The 19,712-nt window shown below is 36.8% G+C and overlaps 4 protein-coding genes across 4 annotated transcripts; 3 read left to right on the top strand and 1 right to left on the bottom strand.

Annotated features, from left to right (window-relative positions):
* Positions 1-8,264: 8,264 nt before the first annotated feature.
* Cbr-ztf-2 lies at positions 8,265-9,590 on the top strand (the record flags this gene model as incomplete). Its single annotated transcript, XM_002629819.1, has 3 exons — positions 8,265-8,670; positions 8,883-9,203; positions 9,250-9,590. The coding sequence occupies 3 exons, from the start codon at positions 8,265-8,267 to the stop codon at positions 9,588-9,590; spliced, it is 1,068 nt and encodes a 355-aa protein (XP_002629865.1).
* A 2,227-nt stretch (positions 9,591-11,817) lies between these two features.
* On the top strand, positions 11,818-14,065 carry Cbr-srd-53 (the record flags this gene model as incomplete). Its single annotated transcript, XM_002629818.2, has 6 exons — positions 11,818-12,035; positions 12,080-12,176; positions 12,673-12,810; positions 13,131-13,403; positions 13,462-13,561; positions 13,875-14,065. The coding sequence occupies 6 exons, from the start codon at positions 11,818-11,820 to the stop codon at positions 14,063-14,065; spliced, it is 1,017 nt and encodes a 338-aa protein (XP_002629864.2).
* Positions 14,066-14,194: 129 nt separating this feature from the next.
* Positions 14,195-15,591, top strand: CBG21897 (the record flags this gene model as incomplete). Its single annotated transcript, XM_002629817.1, has 4 exons — positions 14,195-14,437; positions 15,018-15,183; positions 15,237-15,298; positions 15,346-15,591. 4 exons carry the CDS (start codon positions 14,195-14,197, stop codon positions 15,589-15,591), a joined length of 717 nt encoding a protein of 238 aa, XP_002629863.1.
* A 20-nt stretch (positions 15,592-15,611) lies between these two features.
* On the bottom strand, positions 15,612-19,559 carry CBG21896 (the record flags this gene model as incomplete). The annotated part of the gene is made up of 9 exons (XM_002629816.1): positions 15,612-15,740; positions 15,788-15,947; positions 16,324-16,448; positions 17,002-17,198; positions 17,245-17,398; positions 17,546-17,869; positions 18,476-18,581; positions 18,805-19,029; positions 19,471-19,559. The coding sequence occupies 9 exons, from the start codon at positions 19,557-19,559 to the stop codon at positions 15,612-15,614; spliced, it is 1,509 nt and encodes a 502-aa protein (XP_002629862.1).
* Between the last annotated feature and the right edge of the window lie 153 nt (positions 19,560-19,712).

Genomic DNA, 19,712 nt, shown 5'->3' with positions numbered 1-19,712 from the left:
CAGAATCCTTTTTTACCTGGATAGCTCCTCCTTTTTCTTCACCGCCAATTTCTTCTTTTTTGCTGCTGCTGTTCCAGAAGCTCCGCCCCTTTGAGACGATCCAGGTGGCATTTCTCTGTTTTGTTCTTTTTGAAAATGGACGTTTTTGAGTTTCTGGACTTTTTTTAGTGATTCGTGGAAGATTACTGTAATATTGCAGTTGACCCTGTTTTTGAGATTCTGGGATTCTGAAATCCTGAGGTTCTGAAATTTTTGGATTCTGAGATTTTAAAATGTTTGGCCGGCTGAAACCTTTAAAAAATCATTTCTACTGTTTACTGTGGATCACATATGGATACTATTTTTTGGGAGTACTGTAACTTAACAAATTGGAACTACAGTACTTGTAACATTGACTACGTTACAACACTTCTGAGTCTAAAATTTCGAATTCTAAAATTCTGAAATTTTGAAATCATAAGTTCTGAAATACTGAAATTCTGAAACTCTGGAACTCTGGAATTCTAAAATTCTGCAAGTCTGCAGTTCTGTAATTCTAAAATTCCAACTTTTCTCTCGAAAATCTGAAAATCGTCTAAATCTTGTTTTGACTCTGAATTTCTGAAATTCCGAAATTTGAAAAAAAAATTTTTTTAATAGTTTTTGTGCAATTTGGAATTCTAAGATTCTAATAATTTGAGATTTTGAAATACTGAATCCAGAAAGTTAATGCTTCCATCTCTAGTTTCAAAGTACACTCATGAAAAATTACATTTTCTCAAATCTAATTAATATTTGATCGACACCTGAAAATGCGAAATTTGTTCAAAAAGTTTAATCAAATTCTAAAATCTATGAACGGGGAAAAGAGAAATCCCGAAATTTGTTCTTGAAGTGCTACATTTTTTCACCAGGTTTTTGAAAAAATAGTTCTTAAAGTCAGAGAAATTTTCAGAGATCAAATTCATCTTATTCCCCAATTTTCCTTTCTTTTTTTTTGTTGAAAAATTAGATCACGAACCCCCAAATAAATTGTTTTCAATTTTTTTCCAAAAACTTGATGTCAATTTTCCAGAGGTTTTATTTATTCAGCCATCTGGTTTTGGATAGTTTTTAAATTTTTCCAGAAGCGAAAACGTTTTTATCTGACTTGTAAACATCGAATTTCGACAGAATAGCTCTGGGAGCCTCCAGAACTAATTTTCGAATTTTTAGGTTTCCAATTAACCAAGAACTAGAAATTGGGGGAATTTAGAATGAGAGAATTGGAAGATTTTGTAATTTCAGAGAATCTGAGATTTTCATACTTCCCGATTCCAATATTCTAAGATTCTGAAATTCTGAAATTATGGAATTCTAAGATTATGAGAGTTTCAGACCTTCAGTTTTCTAAGGTTCTGAGATTCTGGGATTTTGAAGAAATTGTCATCAATTCCTCATCTTTTGCCAAAAAGTCTCAAAACTATTTCGAAACCAGTTGAGGTTTTCGGATGGTTAAAATCAACAAAAATTCAGTTCCAAACCCTCCAAATTTACTCTCTAGAAACCCACTTTACGTCACATGGGTGAGTCAATATGTACACGGACGGTTCTTGGATAACAGAAAAAAGAAAATTCGAGAAGAGTTTTTTGGAGAAACAACAGTTTGGTTACCAATTGGAAACTGATGTTTATTGTCGGTTTTTGTAGCGATTCTGGCTAAATATATTTCTTAATAAAAGAGTCCACTTTAAACCCATTTTCTCGATCCCTGTGAGAAATATCAAAAAGTTGTCAACTGCTAAATTGTTTATCATCATATCGTATAATAGGTACGCTTTTTCAATGATTTTTTCTATAATCGAGTAAAATTTTTTTTTTGAAAACCGAAGTCCCTTATATCAAAAATATTTCGTCTGTTGTTCCTTTTTTTTTATATCTTTTATAGGAACCAAAATAAACTAGGCCAAAACAAGGCTGTGCATAGTGCGGCCGCAGCCGGCAGCTGTCGGCCAAGAGTCAGGCGGGGTAGGTTGCCGTGGACCAATCATTCTGTTTTTTAGATATATCATAAATTCTTTAATTTCCCGGATTCCTGGATTCTAGAGATTCCAGTTTTTAAAGCTTGTTGGAATCTCAGAATCTCAAAATTAAGGAATCCTAGAATCTAGAACTTATGGTCCATGGATTCTGGAATCCATAACATCCAAAATTTGACGTTTCGATTTCTGATCAATCTTTCCCAAACCACCAGAATATCACATGAAACATATGATATCACCATCTGATCCTCCTGGAATTTTTTTTTCGCTTCACCAGAAGAAGAAGAAAAATGAAAGGTAGAAGAACCAGCTGTTGTCTATCTGACTCATTGGACAGATTTGTTGATATATTTTTGTTCTGGTGTCCACTTGAACTTGAATGAAGATCATGAGAGAATTGTGAGTTTTTTGGAGGTCATATTGAATTTTTAATAAGTTGAGTTTCATAATTTTAAATTTCCCAGATTTTCAAATTTTGAGCGTTTTCTTAGTAACAATCCTTAGAGATTCCGAAATTAAAAATTTTGAAACTATAAGTTTTGATTTTCAAGTTTGTGGGTTTCGAACTTCCAGAATTCTCAAAGTCCAGGAACCGTGAGAGTTACAGAACCTCAGATTTTCAGAGTCTTATTGTTAGAATAGTGCAAAAGTTTTGATTTGCCGTACATTGCATTCCTTGAAACCTGTAATAGAAGAGCGGTCAACTTTGTCCTAATTTATCCCGCTTCCTGCAAGAGGTATCAAAAAGTGGTAAACTGACAAAATATTTTTTAAATTATCATAATTAATTATGATAAACTTTTTATCAGTTGGTCAATTTTTGATATCTTGTACATGAAATGAGTAAAACTTGTTCAAATTTGTCCAACAACTACAGTACTCCTTCCACTTACAAAGGTGATGATTCGTGCTCATCTATCTATCTTTTTTTTCCATATATTTTTTTGGTATAGACAAAAGGGTAGTTTTTACTACAGTATTTCTACAGTCCAAGCAACTCAACGTTATAAAAAGCAATAATTTGAGCTTCAAACTTTGAGCTTGTTCATGGATATACCTGAAACAGAGGGGCCCTTTGCCCAATTCATTTCGATTTCCGTTAAGATTTTAAATTTCCCGAAAAGATATTAAAAAATGTTAAACTGACAAAATTTTTGTAAAATTTTGATAAACATTTTATCAATTGCTCAATTTTTTATATCTTGTACAGGAAATGAGAAAATTTTGCTCAAAAGTTCACATCAAAGTGTTCCAACTTTCCCAAACCCCTCGTTCTCATCCTCATGCTCCCCTCGCAAACTTCGTACACATCAAATCCCAAAAAGTTGCAAAAGTGCATGCACTTTTTTCTCCTAACTTACGCAATACTTTTGGAAAAAAAAACCCAAAAAATGCCTTGCCGTTTGCCCTTCGTCTCCCGTGCCAGTTACTAAAAAAACTTCGTCGGGTCGGCGACCCCCAGGGCAAACAGTCAGCCAGAAAAAAAACCCGTTCGTGAACCTCTCCCTTTTGGTTGGCATATTTGTTTAGTACATTTATATAATAGTGCAGGAGAAAAAAGGAAACAAACAGTCACCTCCAAAAAAAAGATTCCCGGTTTTTTTCGAGGAAGACATAGCGACAGAGCAAACTTTTTTTTTGAAGCGAGAATTTTTTGGAGGAGCATCGAGGCACACGGTGCCACCCGGTGACCATGCACTTTGACTGTGCAGCAGACAAATAGAGCAAATGATGCCTGGCGCGGAGCAAGTTAAGCGAGCTCTTTTCGGCATATAGTGAGAGGGGGAGACGCAGAAACGGTTCAGGAGTGAGTGACCAAGTTCATGTGGTGATAAGAACAATGGTGATAAGTATAGTTTTTGAACTATTGAAACGGTTTTAGTGGAACTTTGGAAAAAGGTCAAAGCAAGGTCAAATCAACAGGAGATGCGCGAAATTGAGGGTTTTTGAAAATTATTGAGCTAGATTTAAGGAGTTGGCTTCTCAGATTATAAGATTCTCAAATAACGACAAGCTCTATAATTACAGAGTATTGAAATTTTTATTATCTGATAGAAACAGAAAATTTGAATATTAGGAGACCTTAAAATGAAGAAATATTCCAACTTTTGGATTTTTGATACAAAGATTGACATTTCAGAAAATCCTATATTCTTGTAACCCCAGAATCTCAGAATCTCAGAATCTCAGAATCTCAGGATTTCAGAATCTCAGAATCTCATCTCCTTGAAAATTCAAAGTTTGGAAATTTGGATTTTCGATTTTTCAGAATATCGAAAGAAAAGTACTCTAAATTCTTCATAAAACTTCCCTTTCTATATTTGGACGTCTCCACAGAAATGTCCAATGTTGTAACTACTGTAGTTCTGAGTTTTTGGGTTACAGTACCCCCCCCCCTAAAAATACTGGATTATATACAGTACCTCTACAGTAATCCAGCAGTAGTCCAACGCCAACAAAAGATAAAAGAACTTGAATTCAAAGTACAATACGGAGTTTAACAACTTCGTGGATACAGTAACCCCTGTAGCAGGTGGTTCTTCAACTTTGACCCAATTTTTTTGATATCTCTCGCAGAAAACAAGATAAATTAGGCCAAAGTTAGTGGACCCAACGACCACAGTACTCCTTCAACTTGCAAAAGCGATGATTTCTGCTCAATTATCTATCTTCTTCTTTTCAACTATAGTACAGACGAAACGGAGCCAATTATTTAAAAAAAACTTCTGTCTCTAGACTGAAAATCTGGAAAATTTGAGCCATTTATCTATATGATACAATTCTCCGAATGTTGCCATTCCACATTTGCCCTTCTTTTCCCTCATATTCGTCTTCTTCTCCATCCTTCCAAAAGTTCCTCTTCTCGTCTCCAGCCAAAAAAGAGTGAGTGATAAGGAAACTGGTACCTCCTGGAACCGAGCTGACTCGGCGCTTTCGCTTTCTCGTGTATTATCTGGCGGAAAGAGCAAAAGCACTTTTTGTGATTATAGTGTTTCAGCGGTTTCTGGAGTACACATAACTTTGTTTACTACAAAAAGTTCCTTCTGGGATTTTTCATCTGTGAAAACTGTAGCTGGATTGTCTAGAATGCTGTAGCAGGATGATTTAAGATACTGTAGCTAGATTTCGTAGGATACTGAAGTTGGACTCTTTAGGGTACTGTAGCTGGATTCTGTAGAATACCGTAGCTGGGTTCTGTGGAAGCTGTAGCTTGATATTCTGAGATTTGAGATTCAGCAGTCTCGGATTCCTGGATTCTTCGGTTTCTGAAATTTCAGATTCTTGGATTCTTAGATTCCTGGATTTCTGGGTCCTTGGATAAAAAAATGTTTAACTGTTTTAGGGGACTACAGTATCTGCGACACTGTAGGATCAGTAATCCAGTATGAATTACTGTAGCTATGTTTATAGCTATTTTGTATTAGGTTATGTATATATTTTGTATTAGCTATTTTGTATATAGCTATTTTGTATTAGGTTATAAGGTAGGAAAACTGTATTTTAATTAGAATACTGTATCTGGACTCTAAAGAATACTCTAACTGAATTCTCTAGAACACTGGAATCTATTGAATACTGTAGCTTGAGGTCTGAGACAAAACCTGCAATTTCTAGTTTCCTGGATTCCTGGATCTCCAGAATCCCTCCGATCCATCAAAAAGTACACATTTCTCCGAAAATCTATTCTTGACTCATATATCAAGTTACTCTTGAACTCTTCTTCCTCACTTCCTCCTATTACTTCCTTAACTTTTTTTCTCACCGCCGCCGCCGCTGCCTCTATTTGAACTGGCGACCCCATGGATCGGCCGCCGGCCGACGGACGGTCCATTCTGGTACCAGGTTGTGTTCCTATTTGGATTCTTCTTCTTTTTTTCGAAGAATAAGAAGTTGAGAAAAACCATCGCGAATGGCTGGTTACGCAAACTTTTGGCGTGTGTCTCTTGAGCAAACAAATCATCAGAATAAGAAGATGAGAAATTGGAGAAGAGCGTCTTTGAGAAGGTGTCAAGAGATTCTGAATTTCGAGGTCATTCTTCCCTGGAAATTGGGTTGAGAGTTTTGGAGGTTGCGTGCTGATCGTCCAAGTTAGGTTGATGAGTGCCTGGGGGTACTGTACCTGCGCATCGTCTAGTTGTACTGTACTATCACTTCTTCTAAGAGTACTGTACTTGCTTATCTGGATGTCATTTTCCTCTGGAATGTGGGTTAAGAGTCTTGGAGGTTGCGCGATGATGTCCGAAACAGGTAGGCGAGTGTCTAGGGTTGCTGTACCTGGATTTCGTGTAGAGGTATTGTACCTGGTCCTTGGGCACAGTACCTACACATCTGGAAACATACGTATGATCCCATTTGACCCTCTCGAAGAGTCATTTGACCGTCTTGAGAGGTCGAAGACACAGTAGTCTTGTGATGGCGGGTCAAACTCAAATAGAGACAGACACCGTAGGAATTAGAGTTTGGTATGTGTCTTGTAAAGTGTGGTCATCTGTACAATAGTAAATGTGGAGGGACAGCTTGGGATTCCCGGTCTTCATGGCAGGATTATTCAAAATCAAGGGTCCTGGGTCCAAGAATCCAAGAATCTAAGAATGCCGGAATCCAGGAATCAAAGAATTCAGAAATCTCGGAAAATAGGAATCCAGGAATCCAGGAACTCAGAAATCCAGGAATCCAACCAACCAGGAAACCAGAAATACAGGAATCCAGAAAATGAAGAATCTAGGAATCTAGGAACTCAGGAAACTAGACATTTAAGAAATTAAAAATACAGTTCCCAGCGGTTCTGGAATATAGGGCTCCAAGGATACAAGTATCCAGGAATCTAGGAAGTCGTTGGTTAGTGTAAACTCCTGGCCCCTTTATGCTAGGTCCCAGCATCCTATCAAGCCAATCCACCCCCTCCCAAAAATCCCAAAATCGAGGGAGTACAGGTGAATCAACAAAACATCCCAAACTACCAATTTTGGGGGGACGATTTCGACTTCTAAACTTTTCTCCGGTCATCCGATCTTTCTCTGCGTCTCTCCTATTCAAAAATCCACGTCATCGTAGCTCCTCAGAGCTCTCGGAGCCCTCAACCAACCAACAACTGACCGCGTGTTTGTCCAAACAGAGTTTTGTGTTGCTGATATTTTGTAGAAGAGTAAACCTATCCTCCCATTTCAAAGTCAGCCCCGGAAGTGAACAGTTCAAGGGGCGGAGGGCCTCTCTCTCTCTCTCCTGGTTTCTAACAAAACTTGTGTCAACATACAGTGGAAGGAGCGAAAAGGTACCGCCGCTCCTCCCGCACCATACCAAACGATCCTCCACACCGGGAGAGTTTTTGATGCTGCCATATATCCCCCTTCCTGTTCCTGGTGGTGACCGTTTAGACTCCGCCCCTTTTTTTTCGAAAAATGGTTTTCTTCCAGAACTTTTACTTCAGTTACTGCTGGTCTTACTTTCGGGTGAGATGGTCTACTGGGAGCCTAGGATCCTTAAGAGTCTGAGATTCTTCATGAAGACTTCTTGGGATTCTTGGAATCCCAATCATTCTTCGGATCATAGATCCTGTGGGTCCTGGATTCTTGATTTCTGTGATCATATGATCTGAGATTCTTCTTGAAGACTCCTCGGAACCCTTGGACCTTAGTAAGCATCTCAGATACAGATCTTTGGGGTCCAAAAGTCTTCTAATGGACTTCTGAGGTCCTCAACTTCTGAAGCTTCGTGGTTAATTTATCCCTATTTTACTAGATTCCAATTCCTATTTTACTAGATTCCAAATTCTGCGTTTTTGAATTCCTGTATTACTGGATCCCTATATTTCGGATTCCTGGTTTCCCGGGTTCCAAGATTCCTGAATTCACTTTAATTTTAAGCTAACCAACTCTAAATTGTTTATTTTCTTTTTCTCCCAATCTTCCTCTATTTTCTTATCAGAAGCTCCTATCTTCTTATCACTTTCGTTTTTGGCATAAATGGGCGGAGCAAAATATTTTTTCTGAAGACAAGTGCATTTTTTTCATAGTCTGGAATTCTGATCATTTCAGATTTTTTCTTGTTCTCACGGTTCCTTGGTTCCTTGGAATTCTTTTTTTTGTTGATTACTTTTTTTGGTTGCACTTGTTCTATTGAAGCTAGGGATTCTAGAATCAGGAATCCAGGGATCCAGTGATCCAGGAGCATCAGTTTCTCCTTTTCTCTCTCTCTCTCTCTCTCTCTCTCTCATATCAATCTCACTGATTAACTTGATTAACTTGCAGAATCCTAACACAAAACATGGATTGCGAATCTCTTCTCACCGCTCTCGACGTCTCAACACTTCTCTCATCTCTCGCCTCTCCTGATAAGGAGCATCGTCGTAAACGGCGTCGTGGAGAAGTGGCGAATCCATCGAACACCTTAGACGCTCTCGTCGCTAGAAAAGCCGATGATCAACCATTCGAGAAACGATATTTGAGCGAACAAGAGGCCATCGAGGGGCCGGATGATGAGATTGAAATGAAGAAGATGGAATTGGACCCTGATGTGTCTACGAGAACATGCTCAACTTGCGGATACCAAGGAAAATGGGTGTCGGAAATGATCCGTCATAAGAGAGTTCATACGTCGGAGAGACCATTCAAATGTAGATATTGTTCGAGAACCAGCAAATGGAAGGCTGATTTAATTCGACATGTTGCTAGTGAGTTTGGTCTTCTTTATTCGGGTACCTTGAGCTCAATTATGTCGGTTCCTGTCAAAGATATCCCAGATAAGGTAGAGAAGAAAGAGAGAGAGAGAGAGAGAGAGAGAGAGAGAGAGAGAGAGAGAGAGAGAGAGAGAGACTTCAATTAGAGAAAAACCCTCAATTCAAATAAATAAAGACCATCTCATTAGAACCTCCTGCCTTTTCAGAAACCCATGGAATCCGCGTCGTCTCCAAATACAGCCGTTCCAAAGTCTTCGATTCCACCAACACCTCGGTCGACTCTTCCTGCTCCCCTGACTGCAGTATCCCAGAAAAACGCACAGTCTTCTATCGCTGCCAGCTCTGCGCATTTGAAGATGAGCGAGTTTCAGTGCTCACCAATCATATCACTCATGTGCATAACACCTCACCATGCGTCTGCCGGTGTGGAGCCAAATTTGAAGACGTTCAGGGAGCACTGGCACATTCTAGCGGGCCTTGCGGTCATGTGGATATGATTTATAATGTGATGCCGACTTATGAGAAAGGTATGTATAAGAATATGAGAAACGTATCAAACTGAATATTTTTCAGCCTCTCCACTCTCCCCATGTCGAAGTGAGTCCTCATCGGACAGTGGCATCCAAACAGATCCCGAAGAAGAGCTTCATTCTCTTCCAACTCCTCCTCAACTCGGTGCCTCACCTCTTCTTCTGTCTCCAACGCTTCCAGTTCTACCACAAACCAGTCCATCCTTTCTCCCAGACATGCAAACAGCTCTTCTGAATCTTCAACCAAATCCTTTGATGTCTTTATACTTGGCATCCCTCCTCCAATCATCTCTTTTGAATAGTCCAACTATTCAACTCCCACAACTTGTCCCAACTACAGTAATCCAACCTCAATCCGAGGAAATGGTCGATGTGGAGATGTGAAACATTTTCCATATTTTATCGAATTTTTCTAAATATCCAGGTTAATTCTCAGGTCATCTACTGCATTCTAAACTTTTTATTCTATTTTTTTTTCAAGCTTAGCCACTCCCTCCCGAAAAAAATCCCCCAAAATTCTTAGGAATCTACTCACTCCAGAATCTCTTTTTATTTTCCTGGTGATCCTTTTTTTGCTAATTTTATTAATTTTCTCCCTATACGAGTCATATTTTTTATCACATCTCTCCCCAAAAACTCAACAAAAGTACTCTACTAATTATTTATATTTTTTAGATGGCCTAGGTTTTTCCTAGGCCAACAAAATTTTATTTTGTTGAAACACAAGTATTATTTTTCATCACCCCCAATCATTCATTTTATCATAATTTTGGTTTTTGCTATGTTTTGAACCTCAAATTGAAATTTTAAAGCATAAATTGATTTTTTAAAATTTAAATTGGATTTTTTAAACTTTGAAATAACAACTAGTCTGGAAAATTTTTGAAGACATTTCTTTAAAAAATTTAAGGTTCATAATCCAGGAATTTGCGAATTTCAAAATTTCAGAACCATTTTCAGATGTTTCCAGATTTACAGATTACCATAAAGTGTGAATATCAGATTTTACGCAAGTTCTAAAAATAAAGATACTCCAAAATCATTGAATTTGTGAAACAAACGTTTTCATAATTTTCGTGAAATCGGATTTTCCGAACAGTCCGATGTTTTTGATTTTTAGAATATTCGGAGTCAAAAAACCGATAATTGTAAGAATGACAGAAAAAGTTTCCAGCTTAATACCTTAAAATTTTTATTCTGGTCAAACTTTCATTTAGAAAACTTTTGAAGTTTTCGAACTTTCCGGAATTAAGATTTCGTGTACAGCCCTGCCCGGAAAGGAATATTTGAAAGCTTCGAATTTCGCAAGTTTCCCAAAGATATGTCATTTCTATAACTATGTAAAAACCTGATCCCTATGATCCACAACTTTCTGCCAAGACAATTTCTATGGTCCCCGGAGAATCTCTGGTTTACGTCACATTGTTTTTCAGCCTGTTGTTTAGAGATCACCAAAATTATGAAGGAACCAAAAACTAGAAGATCTCTTATTTTTCAATAAATGCAGACATCAAAGTACTCATAGGAACAAAACGAGACAAATTAATATCCTCTTTCTTTTTGAAATTCTTCGAAATCCAATTTTTCACAGATCAACGCTTTTTATTCGTAATGGACTACGTGCGTTTCACATGAAACGGATATTGGATATACTTAAAGGTTTTCTGAAAAGTTCCTTTTTTCAGAAAGTCTGAAAATTTGGATTTTGAACTCTGACCAATTTTTATTAATTCCAAATGTTTTGGTTATGCGTGAAATTTGGATTTTTTTTGGCATTTTTTGCACTTGTAAAGTTTTTTGTTTTAATGGGATTTCTGAATTTGAGAGACTCCAAAAGCACAAAAAATTAAAAAAGAGCACCTGATATTTTCTAACTTTTTGTTTCCTTCCACCACAATTTTATCATCAATTATGCAGACATCACAACTAATTAGGTGGCCTGGGGGGAGTCAGTTGACGGTCACGAGCTCTAATAACCTCATATTTTTCCAAATACTCGCTTTTTAGAATTCTGAGATTCTGATAGTGAGATTCTAAAAATCTAGTAGCGCGCTTTTCGGTAACTTAATTTCCGATTCTTCCGAATTTCTGAGTTTCCATATTTTTTAGAATTTTCAGGGATTTTCAGAATGCAGGAGTTTTCAGACAATAGTCAATTTTGCAATAAATTGAAAAAACTCCGGTTTTTATAGCTTTTGTAACTTTTTTATTATGTACTGCTAATGTTCTAAATTAGCAAATCTCGAATTTTTGATTTACTACCAGATTCTTAATTTTCGGTTTTTAGAAAATCTCTGATTTCACTTTTTTATACTTTTTCATCAATATACCGTAAAACCTGTTATAAAAGGGTCCCTAACTTTTAAATTTCAGCGAATATATCTAGATTTCTTTCAAGATATAAAAAATTGCAAACTGATAAATTGTTTATCACAACATCCCAAACATTTTGACAGTTAGTCAATTTTTGACGTCTTGAAAAGCAGCTGAGAAAAATTAGCTCGAAGTTGATAGTTTGAGCCATTCTATTACAGGTTTTATAATATTTCTCTCCTTCAATTTTCAAAATTATGTTTGCAGATTGTTCAAATCCCCATTTTCCAAAAAAAAAATGAACCTATTTCTAAGCACTGACTCCAACCGTTTCGTGCCACTCATCAACGGCTACTTCAATTTCTATGTCCTCTTTGGTCTCATTTTCCAACTATTTCTCATTTTTCTAATCATCACCAAATCACCACACAATCTGAAAGACCTGAAGATGTTTCTATACAATACGACTTGGTGTCAGATAGCAAACATTCTGGCCGCTTATTTTATACAATACCGGTATCTTTTTATTTGACCCCTCTTTTCTTTATATTTCTCTTCAGGGCGTTACCCAACTCGACGACGATGGCGGTTCTGGCATCGGGGTTTTGTAGGAAGTTCGGACCGGATGTGTGCTTTTCAACATATCATATATTTGTGGTATGTGTTTAGCGGAAGAAAAAATAAAAATTGAAACGAGGAAGCTTTGAAATTTGAAATCGCAGAGTAGCCATAATGCTCTAATATAGGCCCGCTCTGAGCTAATTTATTTCGGCTCCTGCAAGAGATATCAAGAATTTATTGTCTGATAGAATATTGGTGATTCTGTGATAAATACTTTATCAGTTGACTACTTTTTTAATTCTATTGGAGGCGCCGAGATAGTTGAGCTCAAAGTGCTCGAAAAAGGGGCTTCTAGTAGAGCAATAACTCGGTTTAAACATGGAATTTCTGCTTGAATTTAAAAAGTAAAATGAATAACTTAAAGAGATCTACAAAATGATATATGATATAACTGATTTAGGAATGTCGTGTTTTCCTCGCTAGCGCTAATCAGACCTATTTTTTTGGAATTCAAACCTGTAAAGCCTGTCAAAGAAAGATCCTCTATCTAATTCTCGAAATTCTCGATATTGATGAAACAAATTCATTCCAGGGCATCAGTTCAAGTGTCGCCATGTCCATCTCAGCCACGGTGGTTTTTCGATATTCGCTGATAAAGAATTGGAGAATGAGCAAAAATGCGTTACTTTTATTAATTGTCTCTAGTCATATTCCTCCGATTATAGCTACGGTAGGTATCAAAAATAAATTTTGTTTTAATTGCAAATTCCTGAAAATTTGTACAAAGGATCTTTTGAAAAATTGAAAACTGAATCATATTTTGCATTTTAATAGAATGTCACCCGAATTGTCAACTTAGAGCTCAATTATCTCGGTTTCTGTGAAAAATATCAATAATTTGTCAACTGATAAAACATTGGTAATGTTATGATGAATTATTCATTAGTTGACAAGTTTCAGATATCTTTCACAGGAATCCAGATAATTGAGCTCAAAGTTGACTGTTGGGGTGGGCTTCTATTACAGGAAATACGGTTTTCTTTTTTGCAGATAATCCCGTTCACTGCTCCTTGGGATTTCGAAAAAGTGCGTATCCAGTCAATTCAAGAACACCCATCCCATAATTTATCAATTTATATTCCATTTTCTGGATTCTCAGACACCACTTCATTTCGATTCTTATTTGTAACTGCTGCAATCGCTGTTGGTGCTTATGGAGTTCCCCTCGTATCGGTTTTTATAATTAGAAAAATTTTGGACCTCACAAAAGCGCATTCAAAATTGTCGAATAATACAAAAAGGCACACGAGGATTCTGATGAAAGTATGAAAAACTGCCAGATGGAAGTTTCCCACGGCGTTCTAGAACAATCCATTTCCAGGGTTTGGCTTGCCAAGCTTTGCTCCCCTTGATCTCGTATTTTCCCATCATTACGATGTATTTGATCACACAATTTACAGCAGAGGAATTTTTAATAACAGGTGAGAAAGAATTCGAAAAATAATCGAGGGGTTCGCAGCTTCCAAAAAAAATCTAATTTTGAATAATCCAGGAAAATCCAAAAATCCAAAAAAATTGAGTAGTTTTTCTTCAGGAGTTTGAACTTCGATGTTTTGGTTAAAAAATGACTTCGGGACATTTCCAGAGCTGAAAAACTTTGAGAATCTGAAATTTCCAGTGCTGGATCAAAAGATAGCAGAACTTGATTTTTTTTTTAGCGGAAAATAGTCAACTTCGAAATCCTTGGATTTGTATCTAGAATTTTTGGTACCAATCACATTTAGAATCTTCCAGAACACCTTCTAAACGTGATGACGTGTTTCCCAGCGCTCATCGATCCATTCATCTCATTCTATTTCATCGTTCCATATCGTAATGCAATTCTCCGATTCGTTCGTCCAAAATCCCATTCCACGATAGCCGATGTGTCAACTTATGTGCCTCCAGGAGTCTCCTTTCGCCATTCGAGCACATTACATGAATGATTTACTGATGCTCCGATCCGATGAGCAGCAGCAGTTGCTCCGAAAAATTTTTATGGGTTTTTTAGAATCTTCTTTTTTTCTTTTTCTCCATTGCTCAGTTTGCATTCATCGCTCTCAAAAATGAATAAAATGTTGATGCTAACTTTCATACTTGGGTCCTTATTCATCGCCCTTGTTTATACTGCTCCATTTGAAAAACATGTCATCCGAGATCGTACTTTTGTTGAAATCGAAGCTGTTCATTTGATTGATACCCCACTTGGAATTCAAATTGTACATGCTGTGGTCCCATTGTCAAATGTAGCTGTTGATGAAGGACTCAAATCGGACAGTGTTTGGTATATTCCCGAACAGCAGGAATTTCCGAAATTGGTAAGACCTTTTCGGCGGTTAAAAAGTACCAACAAGTGAGTATTCGGTTTAGTATTTCTTACTATTAGGGGGTACATGAAAAAAAAAATTTTCTCGAAATTTCGTTAATATAAGCCCCTCAAGATAGGTTTTTGAACGTATAGACACTTCTTTAAAAAAACAGTTGCCTTTCAGAAAACGGCAAATAGCTGAAAAACTACAAAGTTTCAAAAAATTCTGTGAATGCAAAGTTTTCGAACAATGTCTGTTTTACAAACTCCGTAGTTTTCAAATTGATCGAAATTTAAAAACTCCTCTCTAGGAATTAGAAAGTTTCCGAATTTCAGAACTACAGAATTTTAAAACCTGGATCTCCTTTGACTCTATTTATCTAGCTTCCTGTAAAATATATCAAATAGTAATAAACTGACAAAATATGTTTGATATTATGATGAATATTTTGTCAGTTGACAACTTTTTGACATCTCTCACAGCAAGCAAGATAAACTAAATCAAAGTTAACAGTCGAGGGGTCCACTGACTACAGGGTTTTGAGCTTCATTCCATTCTTAAAATCCAAACGAGTGTCCAAATTTTCCAGGGCTACCTCACCTCGCACGGCTGGTTTTTTCTCCAGGAGCACCATTTCCAGAGGATCAAAAAACGGGCGTTCGCTAAGAAGGCTCCTAAAAATGCCCAGTTGGATGTGACGAGTCTAGTGAGATTAGTGCCGTCCTCGTTCAAAAATGTGCAGTTTATCAGGGAAGGTGAGCAATTTTGGGCCACGATCATGGAACTTTATTTGATATTTAATTTCCAGGACCGATGGGCGCCTATGTTTACAGCGATGATGGGAAGAAACAGAATGATGAATTGTTCGAGGTGACATCGGGACAAAAACTTCAGGAAACTTCTGAAAAGCTTTGCAGACCGTCCATTCCCCAACTACCAGAACGAGTGAAACTCAAGTGGTGCAGACTGGAAATCTTGCTGCCTACATCTATACAGAAATCCCAGAACCTCAACCATTCGTCCCTGGAGATGCATCCCTTTACTGGCTAATTCCTGCCATTCCATCAGAATCGAAAAATGGAAAATCCTATACGACACGTCTTCATGATTCATCGCTTTTATTGTATCATGGAATGCCAAGACTGATCATATTGAAGACTTAGGAATAAAGTTTTATTAGTATCTACACTTGACACCCGTCTAGTAATGCAAAGTCTGAGTTTTCGGCAAAATGAATATTGATGAGTTTCCCGTCACGCGTTGAATGGTACTCGCCGACGCTGTTCCAGCAGCGGGCAGTGTATGAGGAGAGCTAAAAATTCCAGAATCTCGGAATCAGAAATAGTATCAGAAACTGACATCACATCTTTCTGGTCCTGGACATAACATTCCATGATTTTCATTGGCTGCATGAAATGTGTAATACGATTCCTTAAAGCAAGCACTGATCAATTTGCCATATGTCATATTGATCGGAAGACTTCGGAGATGTCGACGGATCGAAGATTTCCAGCTCATTCTGAAAATTTGAACAACTTTATACATCTATAGTATTTTCTGTGAAAAATAGTCAAATTTGAAGTCCTAAAAAAAGATACTAAACAAAATTAGAGCTTCATTTTTGTAATTGACAACTTTCTTGCCGAAATTTATTCTTGTGAGATATGCCGTTTGTAACCAAAAAGAGACGAAAATGCCAAAAAATAAGTTGCGTCGTTTTGTAGCCGTTGTTTTATATGTACTCTTGATTTCTCAGGTAAATTTAACATTTCTGGAATACTTTTTTAGAACTCCCAAAAGTCAATGTCTGATATTTTTATAGTAGGCTGAATTCAATTAGGTCATGACCTGAAAAAAATCTGGAAGAAATCTGAAACTTTGGAAAAAAGTTTTACCTATTGAAATCCTTCTCGATCATTTGTAAATTTTTATTCGAAATCAATGGTTTTTCAGCATCTCCACCACCCGTAGTTGGATTATATTGAGGCACTCTCTCATGGTCCACGCCCATTCCGTCAAGCTGGAAGCTTCAGACATTTGCAGATGGTTTTTTTTTAATTTTAGAACTCCGCAATATTCAAATTGAAAGCTGAATAATTCAGAATGGACAAGAAAATTTCATATTTTCAGTTTTCTGAATTTAGGAATGTAAACAAACAGATCAAGAATCCGTTTGCGGATCAAAAATCCAATAAAATGATGTTTCGAGAACTGCGTAAAATTTTGTACGCATTTGCGGCATATCCGATCTTTTTGCAATATTGGATTCGTCCGATTTCGCGATTAAGCTATACACAAAAATTCGGTTTTGAAGTCACTGGAATTGGATTTTAGAACTAATTTGATTACTTTTCAAATTTAAGACGATTTATCTCGGTTTTTGGGAAGGATATGAAACCATTTTCAACTAATAAATTATTTTCATTAAATCGCTATATATGTTTATCAGTCGACACTTTTTTTAATATCTCTCATAAGAACCGAAATTATTGAGCTCAACGTTGAAAACTTCAAAATTTCAGAGGCAGTGATAGGAAATCCTAGACCGTCTCCAATTAATTTTTTTAACTTACCATATCCATATGTTTGAAATGAGTGATTGAATTAAATTCTGGGTCCACTTCCAATTTCTTAACAGTTTTATGTGTCCAATGTATCCATGTGTTGTTCACTTTTGAAGGAATCGCTACCATTTTTCCAGTTTCAGTCGTTTGTTCGAATTGAACACTCCTCAAAACGTGCTCCACCGAAAACACATTGGCTCTCTTATCTTCAAAAAAATTAGATTTTTGTAGCCTGTCTGGATTTTACTGTACATGCTCTTGTCCTCGTATTCTGCTTGGTGTATGTGAAATAGGCAACAGTTGGATTCTCGGCTGCCAGAAATCGAAATTCGTTCAGATAAGAGTTTGCCATTCTGGGAAGAATCAAGTCGTCCAGGTCGAGAAAGGCAATAAATTCGGAGGCTTCCTGGAAATTTAACAATGAGAAAAAACTTCTTGGAAAAACAGTAACCGGAATTGATAAAATATTGATTGTATTATCATAAAAGTTTTATCAGTTGATCACTTTTTGATATCTCCTACAGAAACCAAGCTAAACCGACACAAAACCAACCTTATATCTCAACAAGCAATCCGTCTGAGCGGCCGCCTGACTTCTAAACTCCACATTTAAATTCGGATTGAAATCTCGCTCATCTCGATTCAACAAATTAATTCTATTCCATGGTTTCAGTGTCACATAACCCTCCTGTTCATAAACTCTCAAAATTTCAAGCATCGGCGAAACGACACTTCGAATATAGAGATGCATATGAGCACCGAATCGTTTGTAGACGTGAAGAGCGACGAGAAGATTTTGCCAGTTTTCGGCAGCGAATAGAGGAGAAATACACATTACGACAGGCTTAGGCTCGGTGGAAACCACTTCGAATGGAATCTGAAAAAGTTAGAGATTAGGAGAATTAGATATTTTTGGAGTTGTTCAGTATTTCGAAGCTACAGTATTTTGATACAGTGTTCAAAATAACAGAACGCCCTTCAAGGCTTCTTTGATTAAATTTATCTCAGTCCCTGTCAAAGACATCAAAATCTCGTCAACAAACAAAATGTTTATCATAATATCAAAACTCTTTTATCAGATAATCACTTTTGATAGCTTTTACATAAAACGAGATAAATGGGGTCAACGTTGACAGGACTTTTTAATACGGATAGTTTATTTTAGGTTTAATAAAATTCATTGACTAAAACTTCTATAAATTTTTTGGCCCCGAAATTTGGAATACCAAAACTTTATATCGAATAATCCAAATTTCAAGTTTTGAGCTTCTGAATTTTTGAATTTCCCAGAGTCTGAGATTATGAATCACCAATTTTCGAAGTTTCCGTTGACTTTCTGATTTTCTGAATATCCTAATTTTTGTATTCTGATTTCCTAAATTTCCGAGTTTCCGAATTTCTTAAACTTTGAATTTTCGAATTTCGAATTTCTGATTTCTCAGTTTCTCCTATTTATATCAACAGACCGCATTTTTAAACTCACTGGTGCATGGTTTCCTCCGAGAGACACAAAAAGAAGTGATGGATTTTTCACAACTTCTGCTGTCGCTGTCATTGCTATCCATTTGCAAGCATCGTGAATTGTGACCCTGAAAAAAATAAATTGTCTGGTGGCCTAGTTTTTAAAATATTTCTACACCATCCTAAGTATTTTTACTTCCAATTGGAGTATTGTAGTTGTTGTGGGTAGGACCTCCTAACCGTCAACGTTGACCTTATTTATCTCAATTCCTTCTTGCTATCTTCTCGTGGAACCGAGATAAATTGAGTCCAAGTTGCTCTAGAAAATCCTAGGCCACCTCCTTCGCAAACCTCTCTAATTCCGCCGTCGCCATGCCTCGATTCGTAGCATTTATCACCAATAAATCCAACTTTTTTATTGTATCCAAAACTTCAAAATCGGCAGTCATCAGAATAACGATCGACGATTCGCCCAGACTTTTTGATTGATTAAAATGAAACGCGGAATAGACGAAAACATCGTATGGGGCTGAATTGAAAACTGCCTCATTTTCTAGGTCTGGAGAATCGATTCGTCTGAAAATTTTGGAAATTTTCGTAATTTTGATTATCACAGAAGAATCAATTTCGATTTTGTGATTTTCTCAAATTCTCACATTTTTATAATTGTTCTTTTTTCAACGCCTTCTGACCTAAAAACCTTGAATTTTATTTCGTGGCCTAATTTTTTGAAAATTATAATTCCTAGTCCGGCAAGTTAGCCACGGAGGGAAATGTAGATTTTCGAATTATGTGATTATATCCAAATCTCAAAGAGAATTTTCCGCATGTTTCAATTCGAGGCCTAGAAAACCTAAAATCAACATTTTTGCCCTAGTTTTCAAAAATTTATATTTTTAAGAAACCTATTTTTGAAGAAAGTTGAACCCATACTTTTGAATTTCCACTGAAACTTTCTGGAATTTTTTCCTAAACCGTAATGGCCTAGTTTTGTTTTCCTATGCCACAAAAACTCACACAAACTGCATAACGAGAGCAGCGACAAAAAACAAGAAGGAGAAGAAGAAAACGACAGAAAGAATTGATGGAATCACTCGTGGGAGCATGTCCTGTTTCTTCCTCTTTTTTTAACTTTGACTCGAAATTTTGAAACAAAATGAGAGAAGACTTTTGGAAAGGGAGGAGGAGTGTGTTGTTCCACACCGGTGTAAATGTCGTGTCTCATTCTCCCTAATCGTTCCTTTCAATCTGAACTTGAG

This window comes from Caenorhabditis briggsae (assembly GCF_000004555.2).
Source record: "Caenorhabditis briggsae complete genome, chrI, whole genome shotgun sequence".
NCBI lineage: Eukaryota > Metazoa > Nematoda > Chromadorea > Rhabditida > Rhabditidae > Caenorhabditis > Caenorhabditis briggsae.
The sequence above is the reverse complement of the archived record's forward strand: the minus strand, read 5'-3'. Positions and strand labels throughout refer to the sequence as shown.